The 16,825-nt window shown below is 50.1% G+C and overlaps 2 protein-coding genes across 8 annotated transcripts in view; one reads left to right on the forward strand and one right to left on the reverse strand.

Annotated features, from left to right (window-relative positions):
• The first annotated feature begins 84 nt into the window (after positions 1–84).
• LOC149307590 (SH2 domain-containing protein 5-like) lies at positions 85–16,786 on the forward strand. Of its 5 annotated transcripts, none has more exons than XM_089537292.1 (10): positions 85–1,603; positions 5,031–5,111; positions 5,267–5,341; positions 5,891–6,037; positions 6,124–6,360; positions 6,813–6,987; positions 8,048–8,153; positions 9,012–9,171; positions 11,519–11,613; positions 16,704–16,786. In XM_089537292.1, the coding sequence occupies exons 1-10, from the start codon at positions 1,382–1,384 to the stop codon at positions 16,708–16,710; spliced, it is 1,305 nt and encodes a 434-aa protein (XP_089393418.1). In that variant the 5' UTR covers positions 85–1,381; the 3' UTR covers positions 16,711–16,786. The 5 variants fall into 5 exon arrangements, with proteins under 5 accessions (XP_089393418.1, XP_089393420.1, XP_089393416.1 ...); XM_089537294.1 differs by lacking the exons at positions 11,519–11,613; positions 16,704–16,786 and adding exons at positions 4,103–4,206; positions 9,371–10,970; XM_089537293.1 differs by lacking the exons at positions 85–1,603; positions 11,519–11,613; positions 16,704–16,786 and adding exons at positions 3,415–3,717; positions 4,103–4,206; positions 9,371–10,970.
• The window catches only part of LOC149307591 (endothelin-converting enzyme 1-like), a 31,294-nt gene continuing 29,097 nt past the window's right edge, over positions 14,629–16,825 (reverse strand). For all 3 annotated transcript variants that reach the window (XM_089537282.1, XM_089537283.1, XM_089537281.1), the window contains 3 exons: positions 16,406–16,596; positions 15,855–15,950; positions 14,629–15,476 (listed from right to left, as the gene is read on the reverse strand). In XM_089537282.1, the coding sequence (XP_089393408.1) occupies positions 15,300–15,476; positions 15,855–15,950; positions 16,406–16,596 (464 nt within the window). In that variant the 3' untranslated portion in view covers positions 14,629–15,299. The remainder of the gene's footprint in view (positions 15,477–15,854; positions 15,951–16,405; positions 16,597–16,825) is intronic.

Genomic DNA, 16,825 nt, shown 5'->3' on the forward strand with positions numbered 1-16,825 from the left:
GTCAGCACCCTGAAAGTTGGTGGGGCCTGGGTCCCAGACACTGGAGGAATGGTGAGATGGTTCAGCCCATTGGTGTGTAACAGCAGGGTGGGCCATTGGGATTTTGGGGGGCTGCAGGGTTGCACTTTGCCAGGGGTGCATGGACTGGACTGGTAGAATGGCAGACCACCGATTACACAGCGCTTGCCAGGTGCTGAGAAGCTGGAAGCCCCTGAGGCCTTGAAGGTGCCCCCCCAAGATCCCTCCGAACTCTTCCTTTGTGGAGTTGTGGCCCGGTGTTGTTCCCACATCGTCCCTGTTACCGTCCTGGTGGTGGCCCATTTCATGAATGTGGTGAAGAAAATTAGCCCAAACTGTTTAAGTCTCAAAATATTTTTATGGCCTTCTACAGGAGATTGCAAGCCTAAAATCAGCCTTGATGGATTCTAAAAAGAGCGTCTCCAAAGCTTACGGCTGTCCACTGAGAGTTTACAATCTTCTTTGCCCTTCTGTTCCGTGAATGGTTTGGTGAGGTTGATAGTCTTGAAATAGGGTCCTTTGAGTAACTGTTGGGCCATCAGCAAGCCCAGAGGTGATGGTAGACAAATGCCCAGCCTGTCCCTCGCGCCAGGGGAATTGCAGGATCTCTCTGGGGAAGGCTGCAGTGCCCACTCATTATCCCTATTGCCAGTGTTGCTTGTCTCAACAATTGGCCTTATAAATAAAATAAATGCTACATATCTGGATTGACTATATCCAACCCACCTAGAACCCACCCTTGATTCAAGGAGAGGGGTACTCCAATATCCCTTCCTGCGACCCAGAGCTGGTCACTAGGGTCAGAATTGTGAACATGGAGTTTGCCTGGCACCAGGACTCAACGGTCAGGGCAATGTGTCAAGCCAGACACCCTTGCAGTCCTGGGGATGCACCTGTGTGCAGAGTAAGGGGCAAGAAGACAGAGCAAGGCCTGTGCCACTGCTGAGCCAGAGGCTCATACACACCTGTGGCAGCAAAACAGGCCGTGAGAATTGTTGTCCTGTGGCCAAGGCAAAATGTTCAGTGGGAGGTTGCCCTAGACTAGTCTATGGGGTTGCTGGGGTCTGATGTGCTTTTTGCTAGCTGGGAAATGTAACTTCTTGTTTTCCACCAGTCCCCTCTTTTCCACATACATTCCCAGTGAACTGCTGGAGGGGTCTCCCTGGAATGGAAGGGGTTGGAAGGTTTTAGGGGCTGGAGAAGGGAGACTGTTGTGCTGCCAGTCTACAAAGCAACCCCCAGCCCCACTTCTCTGTGGCTTCATTGGCCCTGAAGTCTGGGGCAAGGGCACTGACAGGGCAGAGGAGACCACCCTGACATTGCCAGGAGGTTGGCTCCCTTCCCCAGTCACCTTTCCACTGGGATGGACAGTTTCCTTTCTGGGAGGGCTTTCATCCACCTCCCCAGAAGTTTGCCTTTCCGTTCTCGTTCTGAACTTCTTGTCTTTTATGGGACTCGTGCCCCACAGGCCGGAGAGGCCAGTCTGACTGGAGCCCAAGCCAAAGGCGACGGATGCAGGTGGCCACAAATGAAGCGACAGTGGTGCAAGTTTAGAAAGATCTGTGCGATGCATGTGACCCTACAGGTACTCTGGGGCTACCATTCTCATGGGCATGGCCAGTGGTCAGGGGTAATGGGGCTGTAGCTGAACAAGATCGGGAGGGCTACACATTAAGGATTTTCTTCTGCTCTTGGCTCCCTTTCCAGCCCTGCCTGGCTCTGCTGTGACTCCTTTGACCCTTGCTTATGCTTAGTGCTTCTTAACCCTTTCTCTGGCGCCCGCCTGCCTGCCTTGACTGTCTTCCCCAGTTTCTCCTGCTCTCGTCTTTCTGCATCTCCCCTTTCTCAGAGCCATCTGTCCCTTCCGCTTTTAATTCCTTCCGGCAAAGTGGCTGGTTTCCAACTCCTCTGCTGACTAAAGTGTTCTCATTGTCTGCAAGACTGATTTCCTCCTTTCTAGAAGGAGTTTCTGCCTCTGAGTAGCCCTTTTGGCTCAAAGGCAGATGGAAGGAGGGAAGGAATAATAATAATAAATAATAAAAGTTTATTTATATACCGCTTTTCCATTGATCAAAGCGGTTTAACAGCATATATAACATACAATATAAATATTAAAACATGAATATATTAAAAATCCCCCCATATACAAATAACAAAACCATATCTCATGCCAGCTCAGCAGTGCTGTCAGGAGGGGAGGGAGAGCATACAGAAGTCAGGAGTCAGGGGTATGCCTGCTCAAAAAAGTGTGTTTTCAGCCCCTTCTTAAATTGGTCTAAGGAGGTGGCCGAGCGGAGCTCGCCGGGGAGCAAGTTCCAGAGCTTGGGGGCCGAAATAGAAAAGGCCCTCCTGGTGGTGGTAGCCAATCTAGCCTCCGGAACTCTTAGCATTTGCTTCCCGGCTGATCTGAGTGTGTGGGGTGGATTATATGGAGAGAGGCGGTCCTCCAAGTACCCTGGGCCCAAGCCATTTAGGGCTTTATAGGTAATAACCAACACCTTGTATTGCGCCCGGAAGGAGGGAGGGAGGGAGGGAGGGAGGGATGTGGTCTTTAGCTGAGGAGAAGGTCAGAAAGAGGAAAGCCTTCAGCACCAGCATCACTTCATCCCCACAATCCACTTACAGATTTCTTTTTTAAAAAAAATAATCACAGTATTAGTAGTGCTTTTGGGAAAGAGGACCATGTTCCACTAATTTTACACAAGAATGGATGGTGTTAAATGGGGCAGATGGAATGTTGATAGTGGATTTTTGAAGTTGGCGCCCAAAGGACTCCTGGAAAGTTTTGAATTTGGGGAGGAGGGCAGTCCGCACCCACCCCAAATGCTGTCCTCTCCTGTTGGTCTCTCCTTTTCTCATTGCAATTGATTCCTTTGCTTTCCAAGTTTCCCCCAGAGTTTCCCTGGAATGCAATGCCCTGCCTTCCCATCTCCACTGGCCTTCCTCTGGAGGAGCCCCAGGCTGGGTTTGTGCTGGGTGTGTGTGTGTGTGTCTGTGGAGAAATCAACAGTGGCATCCTTGCCTTGCTGGGCTCTTGAGCCTGATCTTGTGAAACAGTCCCTTCCAAGATGTTGTGATTGGACTCTAATTCCCATCAGCTTCAAGCCTGCCTAGTGGGAACAAAACTGAGAAAATGGTACAGAGTGGTGCTTGGGGAAAGTAACCTGGGTTTCTTTCTCCCTTGGACTGTAGCTCCCATCATCCACAAAATGTCTGGGGGTGGCTTATGGGAGCTGCAGTCCAAGGGGGAAGGAAAGCATCTCCATCAAGCCAACTGATCCATCATGCTCTCCAGTTCACTTTGCAGCTGGGGGGACCTCAGGCCAGGCAGAGCTGGGAGGAAGGGGGCTTTGCGGGGCGGGAGAGTCTCTTTTTTGGGGGGTAGAGGGGCTGAGGATGCTGCGGAGGAAGCCTCCTGCTCTACCTTGGCATCGGAGGCGTGGCCTCGCCTTCCTGGCCACTGATTGGCCAGCGGGGATTTGGGGCTGGCGAGAGCAAGAGATCCCTTCTGCTGCGCTGCGGCTTCCTCCTCCTCCTCCTCTCTCTTGGCAGCCTTGGTCCATGGGCCCCCCTTTTGGGGATCAGGGCCAGAAGAGAAGAAGGACGAAGAAGAGGGGTGCCCCTGCCAGGCCAGCCCAGGAGGACAGCAGGGGAAGAGGAGGAGGAGGAGATGCACCTGAGATGCAGCAGCAGCAGCAGGTACCAATGGGATGGAGGGGGGATGGCAGGGAAGGATGGAGAGTACTTGAGTGGCAACCCTTCCTTGGCTGGGATGGGGATGGGCAAGCATTAGCAGTGCCCAGCCATGCCAGATTGTGACTTGGAGGGGCTGGGGCAGGCATCCCTCTTTTCCACATTTGGAGGGCCCCCCATAACCCTTCCCTTCCGAGCTGCCCCCTAAGTCCTCCATGTCCTCCTGGCCCTGCAGCGGGGCCATGGCTGTGGCTGAGTTGGGGGCTAGCAGTAGCCATGGGAAGGGGACTGAAGAGAGCCCCTGCCCTGCTCCCTTCCAACTGAATACCCAGCGCTTTTTAAAAATAACCCACTAAATGCCACCCACCTGCTGCCTTTTCTCCTTCCCCAGGTATAAGAGCAAAGCCCCGCACCATGAAGAAGCAGCTGTCTGCCTGCGTGAGCCCAGCATCCCACCCTCCAAGAGGAGGAAGGGTCATCGCCAAGCTGGCTGAGGTGAAGAGGCTCCGGAGGGGGGCTTCGGGCTGGGCGGGGGGGGGGCTGTGGGGCAGGAATCCAAATCTTTGCCCCCAGAGGGGGATCCCTGACTCACCTTTGGCTTGGAGGACCCTTGCACCAGTTCTCCAGGTGGGCTCTGGCAGGAGGGAGGCCCCAATCCCCTGCAGTAAATCAGGATCTGCTCCCTCCCTTTCCTCCTGGAAGAAAGGCTTGGCTGGCTCCTCTAGCGGCTTCCTTGGCAACCTCACAAAGTGCCAGGCGGGGAGAAGGAGGGAAGCCAAGGCTGGCCATTTGTGAGACATGTGCGGTTCTTCCACAAGATGTGCATGCCCTTATCATCATCATCATCACCTTGATTTTCCCCCAATACTGGAAATCTAAGCAATTCATTCAAATTTTAAAAAAAACCTGCTTCTTGTTGTTGTGTGCCTCCAAATCATTTTTGACTCATGGCAACCCTAAGGCATCCCTATTGGCAAGACATCTTCAGAGGGGGTTTGCCATTGCCATCCTCTGAGGCTGAGAGAGTGTGGCTTGCCCAAGGTCTCCCAGTGAGGTTTTTTTATACATAAACACACACACACACACACAAAGACAACCAAGCAGTTCATATATACCATCAGTATCCACGTTTATATATGTGTGTGGTGTGTAGGTAGTTGAAAAGGAGGGTAACAGTGCTTCTCCCAAGCTTGCTCTAGGTCCCAGATGGATGCAGTTTGTCACTAAAAATATACATTTATAGAAGCAGTTAACAAACACAAAAAGATAGTTGTGTGACTTCTGGGATACCCACTTTCTCCTTCCTTCCTTCTTGAAAGTATGTGGGCTCCTTCATTGTGGAAGGCTCAGAACTTCAGCAGAATGATCAAGCCCTCCATCAGCAGCTCCAGAACCTGAAGGTGAGAAGATGTGTGTGTTGGGAGAAGACACCTGGGTCCTTTGTGCATGCTCAGAGGGCACCATGCTATACTCCCTGTTATTTTGGAGCAATAACTTTCTCAGCTGTTTCCCTGTCTCGTTCTGTGCCTCCTGCCTGGTCCTTCCCTGGATGTAGGACTGTCCTAGACGGAGATCTGTGGTCCTCAAGTTCTGTTTGCAGGGCCTGAAGATGTACAGTGCGAAGAGGGAGGTAAGAGCTAGTATCCACACTCACGGTCCTGGTTTGTCTGTCAAATGTTGGTGGGCATGAGCCAGCCATTACAAAATGACTTCTAAAAAAACAGAGGGAAAGAAGTGTTTAATGGCACATTTGTACATAATGCATAGCAGGGTGGTTTTAGGGAGCAGGTGGGTTTTTAGTCTGCTTTTAACTTGTGTATATTTTGTGTGTATATAGACATTTTAATTGTTTGAGCTCTTCAACAGTTTTAAAGCTTTTCTCTGTGAGTCACCTTGGCTCCCTCCGGGGAGAAAGGCAGGATATACATGAAATAAATAATAAAACAGTGGTTGATGTTTCAGGGAAGGAAGATAATTTCCCCCTCAGGCTGGCCTACCTCCCAGGACTGTTGTGAGGATGGGGGGGGGATGAATGAAAAAAGCCATTACTTTGCAATGAGTTTTGGGACAGAATTAGAAGACTCTGCAATGTACTATTATCTGTCAGGGACGGGTTTGCGCTTGGTCCTTCCCTCCTGGGTGCTTTTTTAAATGTTAAGCTTTCCTCTCTTCCCCTCAGGTTCTGCTCATGGCTCATGCTCTGAAGCGCATCCTCTACAGCACTTGTCGCCCGGCTGACGGCCAGTTCGCTTTTGTGGCCCGGAACCCACACAGCTCCCACAACCAGCTCTTCTGCCACTTGTTTGTAGGCAGCCATCCAAGCGAGGTAACTGGGAGAAGAAGGCAGAAGGGGCACCTGAGCACGGAAAAGGCTCTCCCCGGAGGCACCCATTTGTACCTTCCTTTTCCCAGGTCCAGACGCTCCACTTCTTGCTCTGCCGCTCCTTCCAGCTCTGCTACCTCCTGAGGCACCCGGAGGAGCAAGACTGGCCCTCCACTGGCCAGAGCCCACCGGAGCCCAGAAGGCTTCTGGACAGCCATGTGGTGTGGAAGTCGCTCAATCCGGAGGAGGTCTCGCAAAACGTCAATGCGCTGGTGTCCTTCCAGAGGCTTCCGTGCCCCTCGGACTTTGGCTCCTCCGTCAGCGTGGTGAGTGGGTTCTACCCCAGTGTCCTAGTTTCTCCCCTTCTGCTTCCATTCTCCCCATTTGTCCCCAGCATACTTCATGTGCAGAAAATTAAGTTCAAAGTCCATTTTCACTCCCAATAGCTCAGCAAGAAGTAAAGGAGAGAAGGGGGCAGAACGTTGCCCTTTGTGGTCAGCTCAGGCAAAAGCAAAGAGCGGCAGCCTCTCCTGTTTGTCTCTTCTTCCTCACAAAGCCACCTTGGCCCCGTGTGTGCCGGTGTTCACCTGTGAAATGTTGGCGGGTTTGCAATGGCCAGTCCACGTCCAGGTTAGAATCCGTTTGGCCCCATCTGGAGCCAGGCTGAGCCTCACCCACTGACCACCCAGAGCCCCCCTGCCTTTCAGTCTCAGGGCTTCCCACCGCAAGCAGCCCCTTGCTTCTCCTGCTGAGGGTCTGTCCTGGCTTGTGTCCCCAGAGAGAGCGGCTGGATTTGGAGGAACGAGGCCGGGTGGGCACCTCTCGCCCTGGAAATCCGTACTGCTCCCCGATCCTGGTGCGCAAGAAGGCCATCCGCAGCAAGATCCTCCGCTCCGGCGCCTACCGGGGCTGTACCTTTGAGGCTCAGCTGCAGCAGTGCGCTCAGGACATGTGTGAGTCTCCTGGGAAGGGAAAGAAGAGCGGAGGAAGAGGGGACAATGGAGGCGGGTCCCCAGGGGTTGGGGACATGCAGCCAACCAGAGCATAACCAGCGGGGAATCTAGGGTTTCCCTCCAGCCACAGAGCTGTTGATAGACTGCAGAGCTGGGACCGGGGATGCCTCAGTTTTTCCCCATTCTAGACGTGCCAACCAACCATCTTGGGCTTCAGTTTGGTGGCACAAACCTACAGTCTCCCGCAAATGGCTGGAAATGTGACAGAATCTGTTTTCCTCATAATGGTAGTTACTTGAACTGTTTATCGTTGTGGGTTTTAATGTTCTTGTAATTGTTTTTGGAGAAAGAGTAGCTCAGAAAAGCCCTCCAGTTGGTCGTTCCGCAGGTTTTGCCACCTTCTCATCTGTGTTGCATTTACTCTATGGAGACCCCCATTTCATAGAGCCATAAATCTGAAAAGGGCCACAAGTCCAACCCGCTTCTTCCATGCAAAAGACTCACAGCTAAAGTTATCCGAGAGGTGGCCATCTAACCACTATTGAAAAGCTTCCAGTGAAGGAGATCCTCCCTTTGTCCAAAGGCATTGTTCCAATGCCAGACAATCTTGGGATATGTGTTTGTGTAAATGAATAGAATCCTAGAGTGGCAAGGACTCCCAAGGGCTATCCAGTCCAACCGCCTTCTTGTTCAGGAGATCCACAGCCAAAGCATTCTCCATGAGCATTCTCCATCCATCCTCTCTTTCAAAACCTTTCCATGAAGAAGGGTCTGCCACCTTTCCTGTGTAGTTGGTGCCACTGTCGACCAGCTCTTGCTGTCAGGAGGTTCTTCCTCATGTTTAAATTTCAAGCTGCATTTGTTCTTTTTAAGCTACCATCCCTTGTGTATATTAGAGCCCTCTGGGGACCATGTTCTAAGTATTTGTTTTCCAGCATTAGTTGAACTCTCCTCCTTCCTTGAGGCTTAGAATTTCTCTCGAGGTGACGCTTGCTTAGTTCTCCTCTTTTGTGGCATTCCCTATGACCATTCCTGCTTTCCCCCCACTTCTTCGCTCTAGTTTACACCAGCTGGGATGGCAAAGGCGGCAGAGGCGGACTGGTTCGTTTGCCAGAAAACGAAGGCACCCTGATGGAGAACGTTTGGTCTTTTGCTGGCATTGATAGGTGAGGAAAAAGTCTCATTCTTTCTGTGGCCAGGAATGGTTATGGATATCTGAGGTTGGTTGAGGGCTGAGGAGCGAAGGGAAAGATTTGCAAGGCCTCCAGCTGCTGGTTACACTTCCCCACTGCTGACACTAAATGCTCTTTGTTAGATTACTAAAGGAATATGATGATGATTAAAACCAGGGATGTAGCTAAGGCCAGGTGTACGGGGAGAGGAAATAGGGATTCTGACATCCCGTTTCCTTACAGCCCTCAAATATCTAGGGTTGCAGAGAGACCCTGAAAATAGTTCTCACCTAGGATTCTTCTGCTTTCAGTATCCAACTTCCCTGGTTCACTTTGCCTTTTGGCCCTGTTCTTGGGATGCCTGAACTCTGTGTCTAGATACGCAACTGAAGCTTTCAGTTGCTGCCATGCTAGAAATTGGGGGACTGAAGGTAAAATTGCCCTCGAAATGAAACTTTCCTCCAAATTCCAGATCTATAGCATTGCAGTAACTTAAATCTCGACTTGAGCATTTAGAAGTACAGGAAAAGGGATGCAAACAGAGCGTATGGAAAAGATGGAAACTGTTTTCAAGATCTCACTCTCTGCAATGCTGTAGATTTGGGGACTGAAGGAAAATGTCATTTTGGGGGAACACAATCCCGATTTGGGGACAGTGTTTTCATTTTGCTACAGTGCTGCTTGTGAATAAATGGGCTTGGGGTTGTAGCTCTGTACATAGAGACTAGTGAAGGTTAGAGTGATCTAAGCAAATTCCTTGCACAAGGGAGAAGGGTTTCCCTTCCAGAAAGAGAGAGTCAGGCATGTGGCTCACTTTCTGGGATTCCCACTTTCTGGGACTCTGGCTTTCAGGGACGCTGGGGTGGCCCTGCTCCGGAAGGACGTTCTCGGAGCCTTCCTCCTCTGGGCCGAACCAGGTTCCACTGACCAGTGGTGTCTCACAGTGCGGACGCGGTGCGGAGTCATCCCTTACCAGATATACCAGAGCCAGGTTGGAAAGTTTTCTGTGGAGGTAAGGCCTGAGAAGCGGAACCAAGTGGTCCAGTTTGTTCTTTAAATTGCTTCAGTTATGCTTCTGACTTCTTATTTGAATTGTGTTTAATATTATGGTGATCAGCTTTGATTCCGAAAGGTGAGCCATTGGTCCAAGTAACAGAGCTATAACCCCCTTATTCTTTGCTTTCTCTCTCCCTGCCCATGCTGCCCCAAAGCATCTGAATGTGGAGTTCCCCAGCATAGAAGCCCTGCTGGACCATTACTCTGGGACTCAGGGGGGCCTCTTCTGCTCCCTGACCTCCGGACGGGTCAACCACGGTTATGAGGAGCAAGACTGGCTGGCGGCGGAGGGGTCTTGGAGGGAAGAGCGGGGACGGCGCCAGGCATCATGGCTGCAAGGTGGCAGCAAGTCTCTGGCTGTCCCTCAGGAGTTGGGCTGACGCTTGGCAAAGGATCCTGGACTGGCTCCTCATGCCATCCCCATGAACTTGTGCAAACTCTTTTGTGTCAAGCCTGCATCGCACTTTCACTCTCTGGCTAGTCTTCTCATCCTAAACATGGTAGGGCTCACTCTCTAGGGAAAGGGAGGCCTCCCAGGCATTGCAATGCCCATCAGCCTCCTCAGTGTAACCCAAGAATGCTAGAAGTTTAAGTCCAGCAACATCTGGAGGGCAGCATGATTCCCCTGCTTTGTGGTTATGGGTCCATCCCACTCTGGTAAGATGTTGTTAGACTGCAACTCCCATCACATACTCTCCACTGTCCTGATAGGCATCCTCTGCCATCCCACTTCCTCAGCTGCTTCGAGAAGCTCCTTCTTTCTCTCTCCTCCTCCTGCTTTGCCCTCAGCTTACTTCAGTTGCTGCGAACAGATCAAAATGGAAAGGGAGTTTGCACTCCATTAACAGAGAGGAGAGGAAGCGGCAAAATCTGTCCCTTCCCAGTTTTTGCAGCCTTTCTTCACCTGTGTGTTCTTCCTCAACAATGACGTCTGCCATGTTGACCCGTGTCCCGAGTGCCATCAGCCCCAGCCAGCATAGCCAATGATGCAGGGTGATGGTAGTTTGTAACCCAAGACCAAAAGGGCCACGGGTCTCTGGAAGATGTGTCTTAATGTTTCTAGCCAAAGGGACCTTTGTGTTCATGCGCCTGGCAAGTACAGCACAACTCACCCTCCTTCTGGGTTGTTCCAGAAATTCAGGGATATATATATATTGAAAACAAAACCTCATTAGTAGATGGCTGCACTCCTCTATGCTCTCACAAGCGCATCCTCTCCACTGGAGTCTTTCAGACTGCATCCACAATGCAGAAATAATCCAGTTTGACAACACTTTAATTGCCATGGCTCAATGCTATGGGACCTGTAGTTTGTTGTGGCACCAGAGCACAGCTGGGATTCCCAGAACTCCATAACATTGATCTATGGCAGTGACGACAAACTGGATTATTTCTGCGGTGCGGATGCAGCCCGGGTCCCAGAAGTGACCAGAGAGAGAGAGGCGGCGAAAGGGAGATTCCAAAGAAAGTGGAGGCAAAAATTACCTTCTGTGTTTTGTTTCTCTTCACATTTGCTGCTATTAATGTTTTTATTTTTTGTTGTTGTTAGAGAAAATATTTATTGTATTTTAAATTTGCATTAGGGGAGAGGTCAGATAAGTGGAAAACTCAATTGCAAAATGAGAAGGCTGGTGTATTTCTTCTGCGCTGTCTGTACAATACGTCTCTTCCTGGCCGACGCATCTCCTGTTTGTTCTTTATTTGGGGTTATGGTTACTGTCAGATTTTGTTGAAATAAATGCCATTATACATGTGTGTGTGGTTGCCTATGGAAGTGCAGTTCATATACATCTCTTTATACGTCTGAGCTGAATCTGGAGACCCTCTGAGTAATCCACTGATTTATAGAGTTCAAACCAAGATTCCCAAGTTCCTTTTAGCTGGGGTCAGACACTAGATGCACCTCAAGGTCTGATTCTCTATGATGAAGCCATTTTCACATTGAAATACCCAAACTAGGTTTCAGCCGTATTGAGGGCAGGGATCAGAATAGAAAGAGTGGGGACCGATCTTGGCCAGCCTGGGATGCCAGATATCCTTGCAGCTGCCTGGGAAGTTTAGGATCTATGGCTCCATCTGCTCATTGTGTCATTTACTGTTATACTTGGCCAACGTGGGCTGACAAAGGGAAAGTAAATTGAATGCTCTGTTGTTAGTGGTTAAAAACTAACACCAAGCAGAACATACGCACCGAACAAAGCCCTGGGAATCTAGTAAATTTTTAGTCACCTGTAACATCGCCTTGAAGCTTCTCCATGTTGGAATCCTATCAATGAAGTTGTTCTTTCTTTGCTCCTGTACAGACTGCCGGGCTGCTCTGTTTTGGAGGGGAGGGAAACCCCTTGATCAAGGACAAGCGTCTTTCCACACAGATTCAGGGTCGAAACCCACAGTCCAGGTACGCTTGGGGGGCTTTCGTGGTGGGGATTGATATCACAGTTCTCCCCACTGGTTCTCACTGTCATCTCTTCAGAGGCAGCTCTCCTTCCAAACACAGTTCATTGTACTGTGCGCCCGCGTCATACGCGGCTTTCAGCTGACACTGAAAACTGCACGCTGGAAAAGGCAGTGGCGCACATGCCATGCCACTTGCACAAACCCCATTGTTTTCAATGGGATTCGGTATTTCCCTTACACAGGGAGGCCTCTCAAAGCAGAAAAAAGTCAGAGGAACCTTGGCCAGATTTGCATCGTATCCCAAATACAGTATTCTCTCATACTGTTGGTTTCTAACTGCGTTTTTGGAGAAGTACTTCTTAAGGGAAGCACATAAGTATTTTAATTGAATAAATAAACCTTGGGGGGGAAAATGGCCAAGAGCTTTGCGGCAGCTTTAAAGGATATCCATTTTTATTTGGCTCCAGTCTTCATGGGACTGAAGCCCCCCTTGTGAAGACCTGTGCCAAACAAAACGTGTGAGTCTTTAGAAGTACCACAAGGAAACCCCGTCTGCTTTTGCAGCAATGGACTGACACGACTTTGCTGCCCCTAGAAATCGGAAAATATAGCTAGAGAAGATGTCTGGAACAAAACGGGAATGCAAACACCGGCAGAGAAAACACAAAGCCTGGGAGAAACCTGGTTGTATAAAACCCAATAAAAGCTTTTTTATTTCCAAATTACAATCATCCAAAAATGAGTGGAGATGACAACAAAGAAGCTTTAATAGTCTCCTCCCAACCCCAAACATGTCAGTATTACAAGATCCACCATGGAGACCCTCCCTTGGCCTGGGAGCCTTCTTTCCTGATCTTCAACCCAGACTCAGGCTGCGTCTCCACTGCAAAATTAACGCGGTTTGATAGTGCTTTAACTGCCGCGGCTCCCAAGGAACTTGGGGCGATGACAGCATTTGTGTGAGAGCACTTTTGATTGGCTGCAGATCAACACAGTCCATGTTTTCCATTTGCTTTGGGGCAGACAGTGTGGACTCTTACCTCCCACCATCCCTTCCATTTAGCCATTCTCTTTGGTGTTGACAGGAGCAGGAGGCCATCTTAAAAGACGTTCTATCTTTGCATTGCTTCAATTGGCTTTTACTCGATCAGCACCTTTGGAGCCATTCTGGGCTGGGGGGTCATACAGGAATACTCTTAAAATACCTAAAATAAGAACACAAGGCGTCTGGAGGGCTTTCCCACCCCAGCCTCCGGTCTTAGGCACTGTGTGCTTCTGCTGTGGGCCCAGGATCGCTTTGCTTTTCAAGGGCAGCCCTGGCATTAAGGCACTGGAAGGAACGCCACACAGCTCTCCAATCTGCAACCTCACATCTTCCTCTCTGCATCTCTCCCCAGCTTCATTTTTTGCAATTTGGGTGTTGTTTCCCATCTCACTTTCACAAGGCACTCTTGAGGAACACAGAGTGTGTGTGTGTGTGTGTGTGTATGTGTCAGCGTGAGAAGAAGGGTTTCTGAGCTCTTGCTCTGCCAATGAATCCTTTTTGGCCTCCTTGCGCACCCACATCAGTCCCAGTGGAGTTGTGGCAGCTTCACAACCCTATGAAGTTCAGCAAGTGACATTGAAAGTAGATCAATTCCTCCACGACCAAAGGCTTGCTGAAGGAAAGGCCCACACAAGACCTTGTGATGGGGTTTCTACTTTCTCAAAGCCCCAAAGGAGAGCGAGGCGTAAGCCGAATTGTTAAGCCGCAGAAGCCCAGGTCTTGCAAACTCTTGGGAAAGAAGGCCTCTCTGTTTTTGCAGAGGCACCTGCCTCAATATGACAGCCCTGCCTTCTTCCTTCTTCCTCCGATTCCAGGCACAAAAGCCTGGCTAGAAAAATTAAAAGGTAGAAAAGATCTTTCGTTCCTGGCAAACACAGTCGCACAAGTGGAGTTCAGCCCATTTTGGGGTTCGCAGGAGCCGCTGGCCCCACACGCCGAAAGGAGAAGGAAGGAAGAACAGGCATCACCCTTTTCTTCAAGGAAGTTGGCCTGCAAGAGCCAGAGGACAAAGGGTCTTCCATCCGTGGCCACGGGCTCCATGTTTTGCCCCCGACCGCTCTGAATGGCAGAGTCCTCTGACAAGGCCACAGGTGAATCTCATAATAAGGCTCCATTTTGGTCTCTCTTCTAAATTTGCTAACTGTTAGCAAGCAAAGGCCACAGAAGTGGACTTCAGGCAGGCGGGTGGGCTTCACCCAAAGGATGTGTTTGGGCAAACAAGCTGCTGGTGATTTCTTCAACAAGGCTTTTGAGGATACCTTCTGGAGGGTCCAATTTCTCTCTTGTGACTCTGGATCCGCCAGAACAAGGGAAGGAGCTTGGTTCTGAAGGAAATGGCAAAACACTTCTCTTTCCCATAAAACAGACAGCTCCCAAGGATGGAGATGGTGGGGTCTGTGTTATTGGGCCAGCCACTGAATGGCAAGTTTGGAATGGGTGCATCTTACCACAAAGCAACTGGAAGAAGACCTTGCAAGGCCTTTGGGGAAAGTGTATGGTGAATTGCAAGCTGGTGGCTGCAGTAAGTGATGGAGCCACTGCTGACTCCATGGGATTTCCTACGGAGGCTGATGTTCATTTTGTAGAGATTCTCCCTGTATCTTAAGGTTCCTTTTCCAAACAACAACTCCCCCAATTCTATCGCATCCCAGTCAATACAGATTGTAGCTACGCAGGCTGGTGTCCCACCCGACCCCCAGAGTTGTAGTTCAAAAGGTACTTTCCCCACATTTAGGCTCTTCCAAACAAAGGGAGCCGGGGTCTGTAGTTTTGGAAAGGGATGGGCGAGAGCGACAAGACCCACATTAAGACCTCCTGGTGTCGCCCTTTGGTTTTAAGCAGAGTGGATGCTCTTGCATACACACACATAGTAATAAATATACCAACCCACTCACTATATATATATATATATATATATATATATATATATATATATATATATATACTATATATATATATAATATATATATATATATATATATAACTTCAATACATTTTCCCTGAAATTTCCAGTGTTCCGCAAGATTTAAAAAAACAACACATCCCCCAGAATATCTTACAAAACGTTTCGGCACGTGTGTGTGTGTGTGTTTTGTATGTTCATATGTGATTTTGGTGGTGAGGCAGGCTTTGCTTAAGGACATGAGCAAAATATAACTTCTCCTCTCTTCTCGGTGGTTGTCCTTGCAGGTGTTGTTGGTGAGCGGAGGAGGCTTGGAGTCGGACAAACAGTGCTTCCAAGCCCATGCAAGATAAGAAAAGCCCATTTCCCCCTGTAAGGGCATGGAAACCAACTAGTCAGTCCTCCTTAGAAAAGGACAGGTGCCTGTCTTACGTGTTTCCAGCAAGTTGGGATACACAGGATCACCATCCTGGCAGTTCAAGAAGCCTTGGTTTGGTTTTTTGGGGGGGTTTCACAGTGCATCAGTTCAGGTGGCACTTTGGACCAGGGATCCCTTCCAGCAAAGAAAGGCATCCCTTAGTGTGATAAAATAAGAACCGAAGGAAGGAAGGAGGGTCCCAGAGTCCTGCTTTGCTCCTTGAAACAGAGGAAGGCTTGAAGCGAGCCCTGTCCCGGTTGGGGTCCCTCACAGTCCTCCCTCCCCGGCTTCCCTTTTCTCCTTGGCGTCAAGAAAGAAGCTTCACCAGACTTCGCACTTTCGCGGGGGGTTCATCGGGGACCCCGTCCGGCAACGGAAGTGCTCCGAAAACTCCCGTGAGTTGGAGATGGTCCCGGTGACCCGGAAGCGGGACGGACTATGGGAATCGGTGACCAGTCCTTCGTGCGAACTCTCCGGGGTGCGGACGGAGCACCAGACCTGGGCAGAGAAAGAGGAATCATTCAATCCAAAAATCACGGCGGGGGAATGTCTGACCTAGTTTGGTAAGGCAGGGGAGAAGCACCAGAGAGAGAAAAGAGATGGCAGAAAGCTCATTTATCCTGAATCCATATAGTTTCAACTCATCATCCATGGACCAGCACCACAGCTTGGGAAATGTTAACGTTTGGACAAATATTGAGGATGGAGCAAGCTTGTTTCCTGCTTTTCCAGAGGTTAGGACACAGGGCAATGGATTCAAACTACAGGAAAAGAGATTCCGTCTAAACCTTAGGAAGAACTTAGAAAGAAGAGGATACGACTGGGAATCCATAAGGGTCCAACTGGTGAGACTGGAAGGGGCAAGAGGAGACCTACCTGGGCGAACCCAACGAAGAAGAGCTGGTAGTTGCTGAGGCCCAGCGTGGGCAGCGTTTCCTCCTCTCCGTTCTTCCTCACCCAGTTCTGATAAGCCTGGAAAGAAATGGAAAGAGAGGAGATGAAGAGGGCAAGGGGAGCCAACCCACCAACAGCAATCCCAAAAACTGCCCTCAAAACCCAGACATATCTCCCCTTAGGATCTTTTGGGGAGGGCTTTCTCTTGATCCCACCAGGAACATGAGGCTTGGGTGTCCTCTTCTCTGCTCTCCTTTTCCCAGCAAGCAAAGACCTTCCTATTTAAACCAGCCTTTAACCAGCATAGCCTGGTTGGACTATGACTCTGGAGACCTGGGTTCGATTCCCAGCTTGGCCATGAAACCCACTGGGTAGCCTTAGGGGAGTCATACTCTCTCAGACTCCAAGGGACCCATTTTGCAAAACCAGAGAGGGCATTGCAGCAACCTCTTCCCCCTTTTTTTGGCACCGTTTGGGTCCCTCTGTGGGAAAACCGCCCCCCTGACCCTTAGTGGTGGCCCATGGAGCCTCACCCGGTAGGCAGCTTTGAGCCCCCCGTTGTCGGCGATGTTCTCCCCCAAGGTGTGCTTCCCGTTGATGGCCTCCCCGTTGACGGTGTAGTTTCCGTACTGCTCCACCATGCACTCCGTCTGCTTCTTGAAGGCTTCCACCGAGGAGTTCTTCCACCACGGACGCAGGTTGCCGTCCTTGTCATACTCCCGGCCTGCGGGGAAGAAGACACAGGGAGCCTATGGGGAGGAACTGTGGGGCCGGCGGGATACAGAATCCTCTTTCATAGTAATATCTGTTTATCATCATTTATGATTGCAGGGTCTAGATGGCATGGCCAAGATGCATCTATTGCCAACCGGGGTGGTGGCATTTTTATCTGAATTTTATACAAGCCAATGGACATGTCCAATTCTGCCGGAGGAATAAAGTCTACGGAGACA

The sequence above is a fragment of the Sceloporus occidentalis genome, unplaced genomic scaffold (assembly GCF_023333645.1).
Source record: "Sceloporus occidentalis isolate IW3139 unplaced genomic scaffold, rSceOcc1.0.p SCAF_8, whole genome shotgun sequence".
NCBI classification, from domain to species: Eukaryota; Metazoa; Chordata; class Lepidosauria; order Squamata; family Phrynosomatidae; genus Sceloporus; species Sceloporus occidentalis.

What these genes read in the sequence shown, in the direction of transcription:
- LOC149307590 (XM_089537290.1), top strand. Translation starts at nt 1,382, where the DNA reads ATGGACAGTTTCCTTTCTGGGAGGGCTTTCATCCACCTCCCCAGAAGT. An exon ending in AGCAGCTCCAGAACCTGAAG is followed by an intron (nt 5,112 to 5,266) that starts GTGAGAAGATGT and finishes CCCTGGATGTAG; the next exon opens with GACTGTCCTAGACGGAGATC. An exon ending in TTGGAAAGTTTTCTGTGGAG is followed by an intron (nt 9,172 to 9,370) that starts GTAAGGCCTGAG and finishes GCTGCCCCAAAG; the next exon opens with CATCTGAATGTGGAGTTCCC.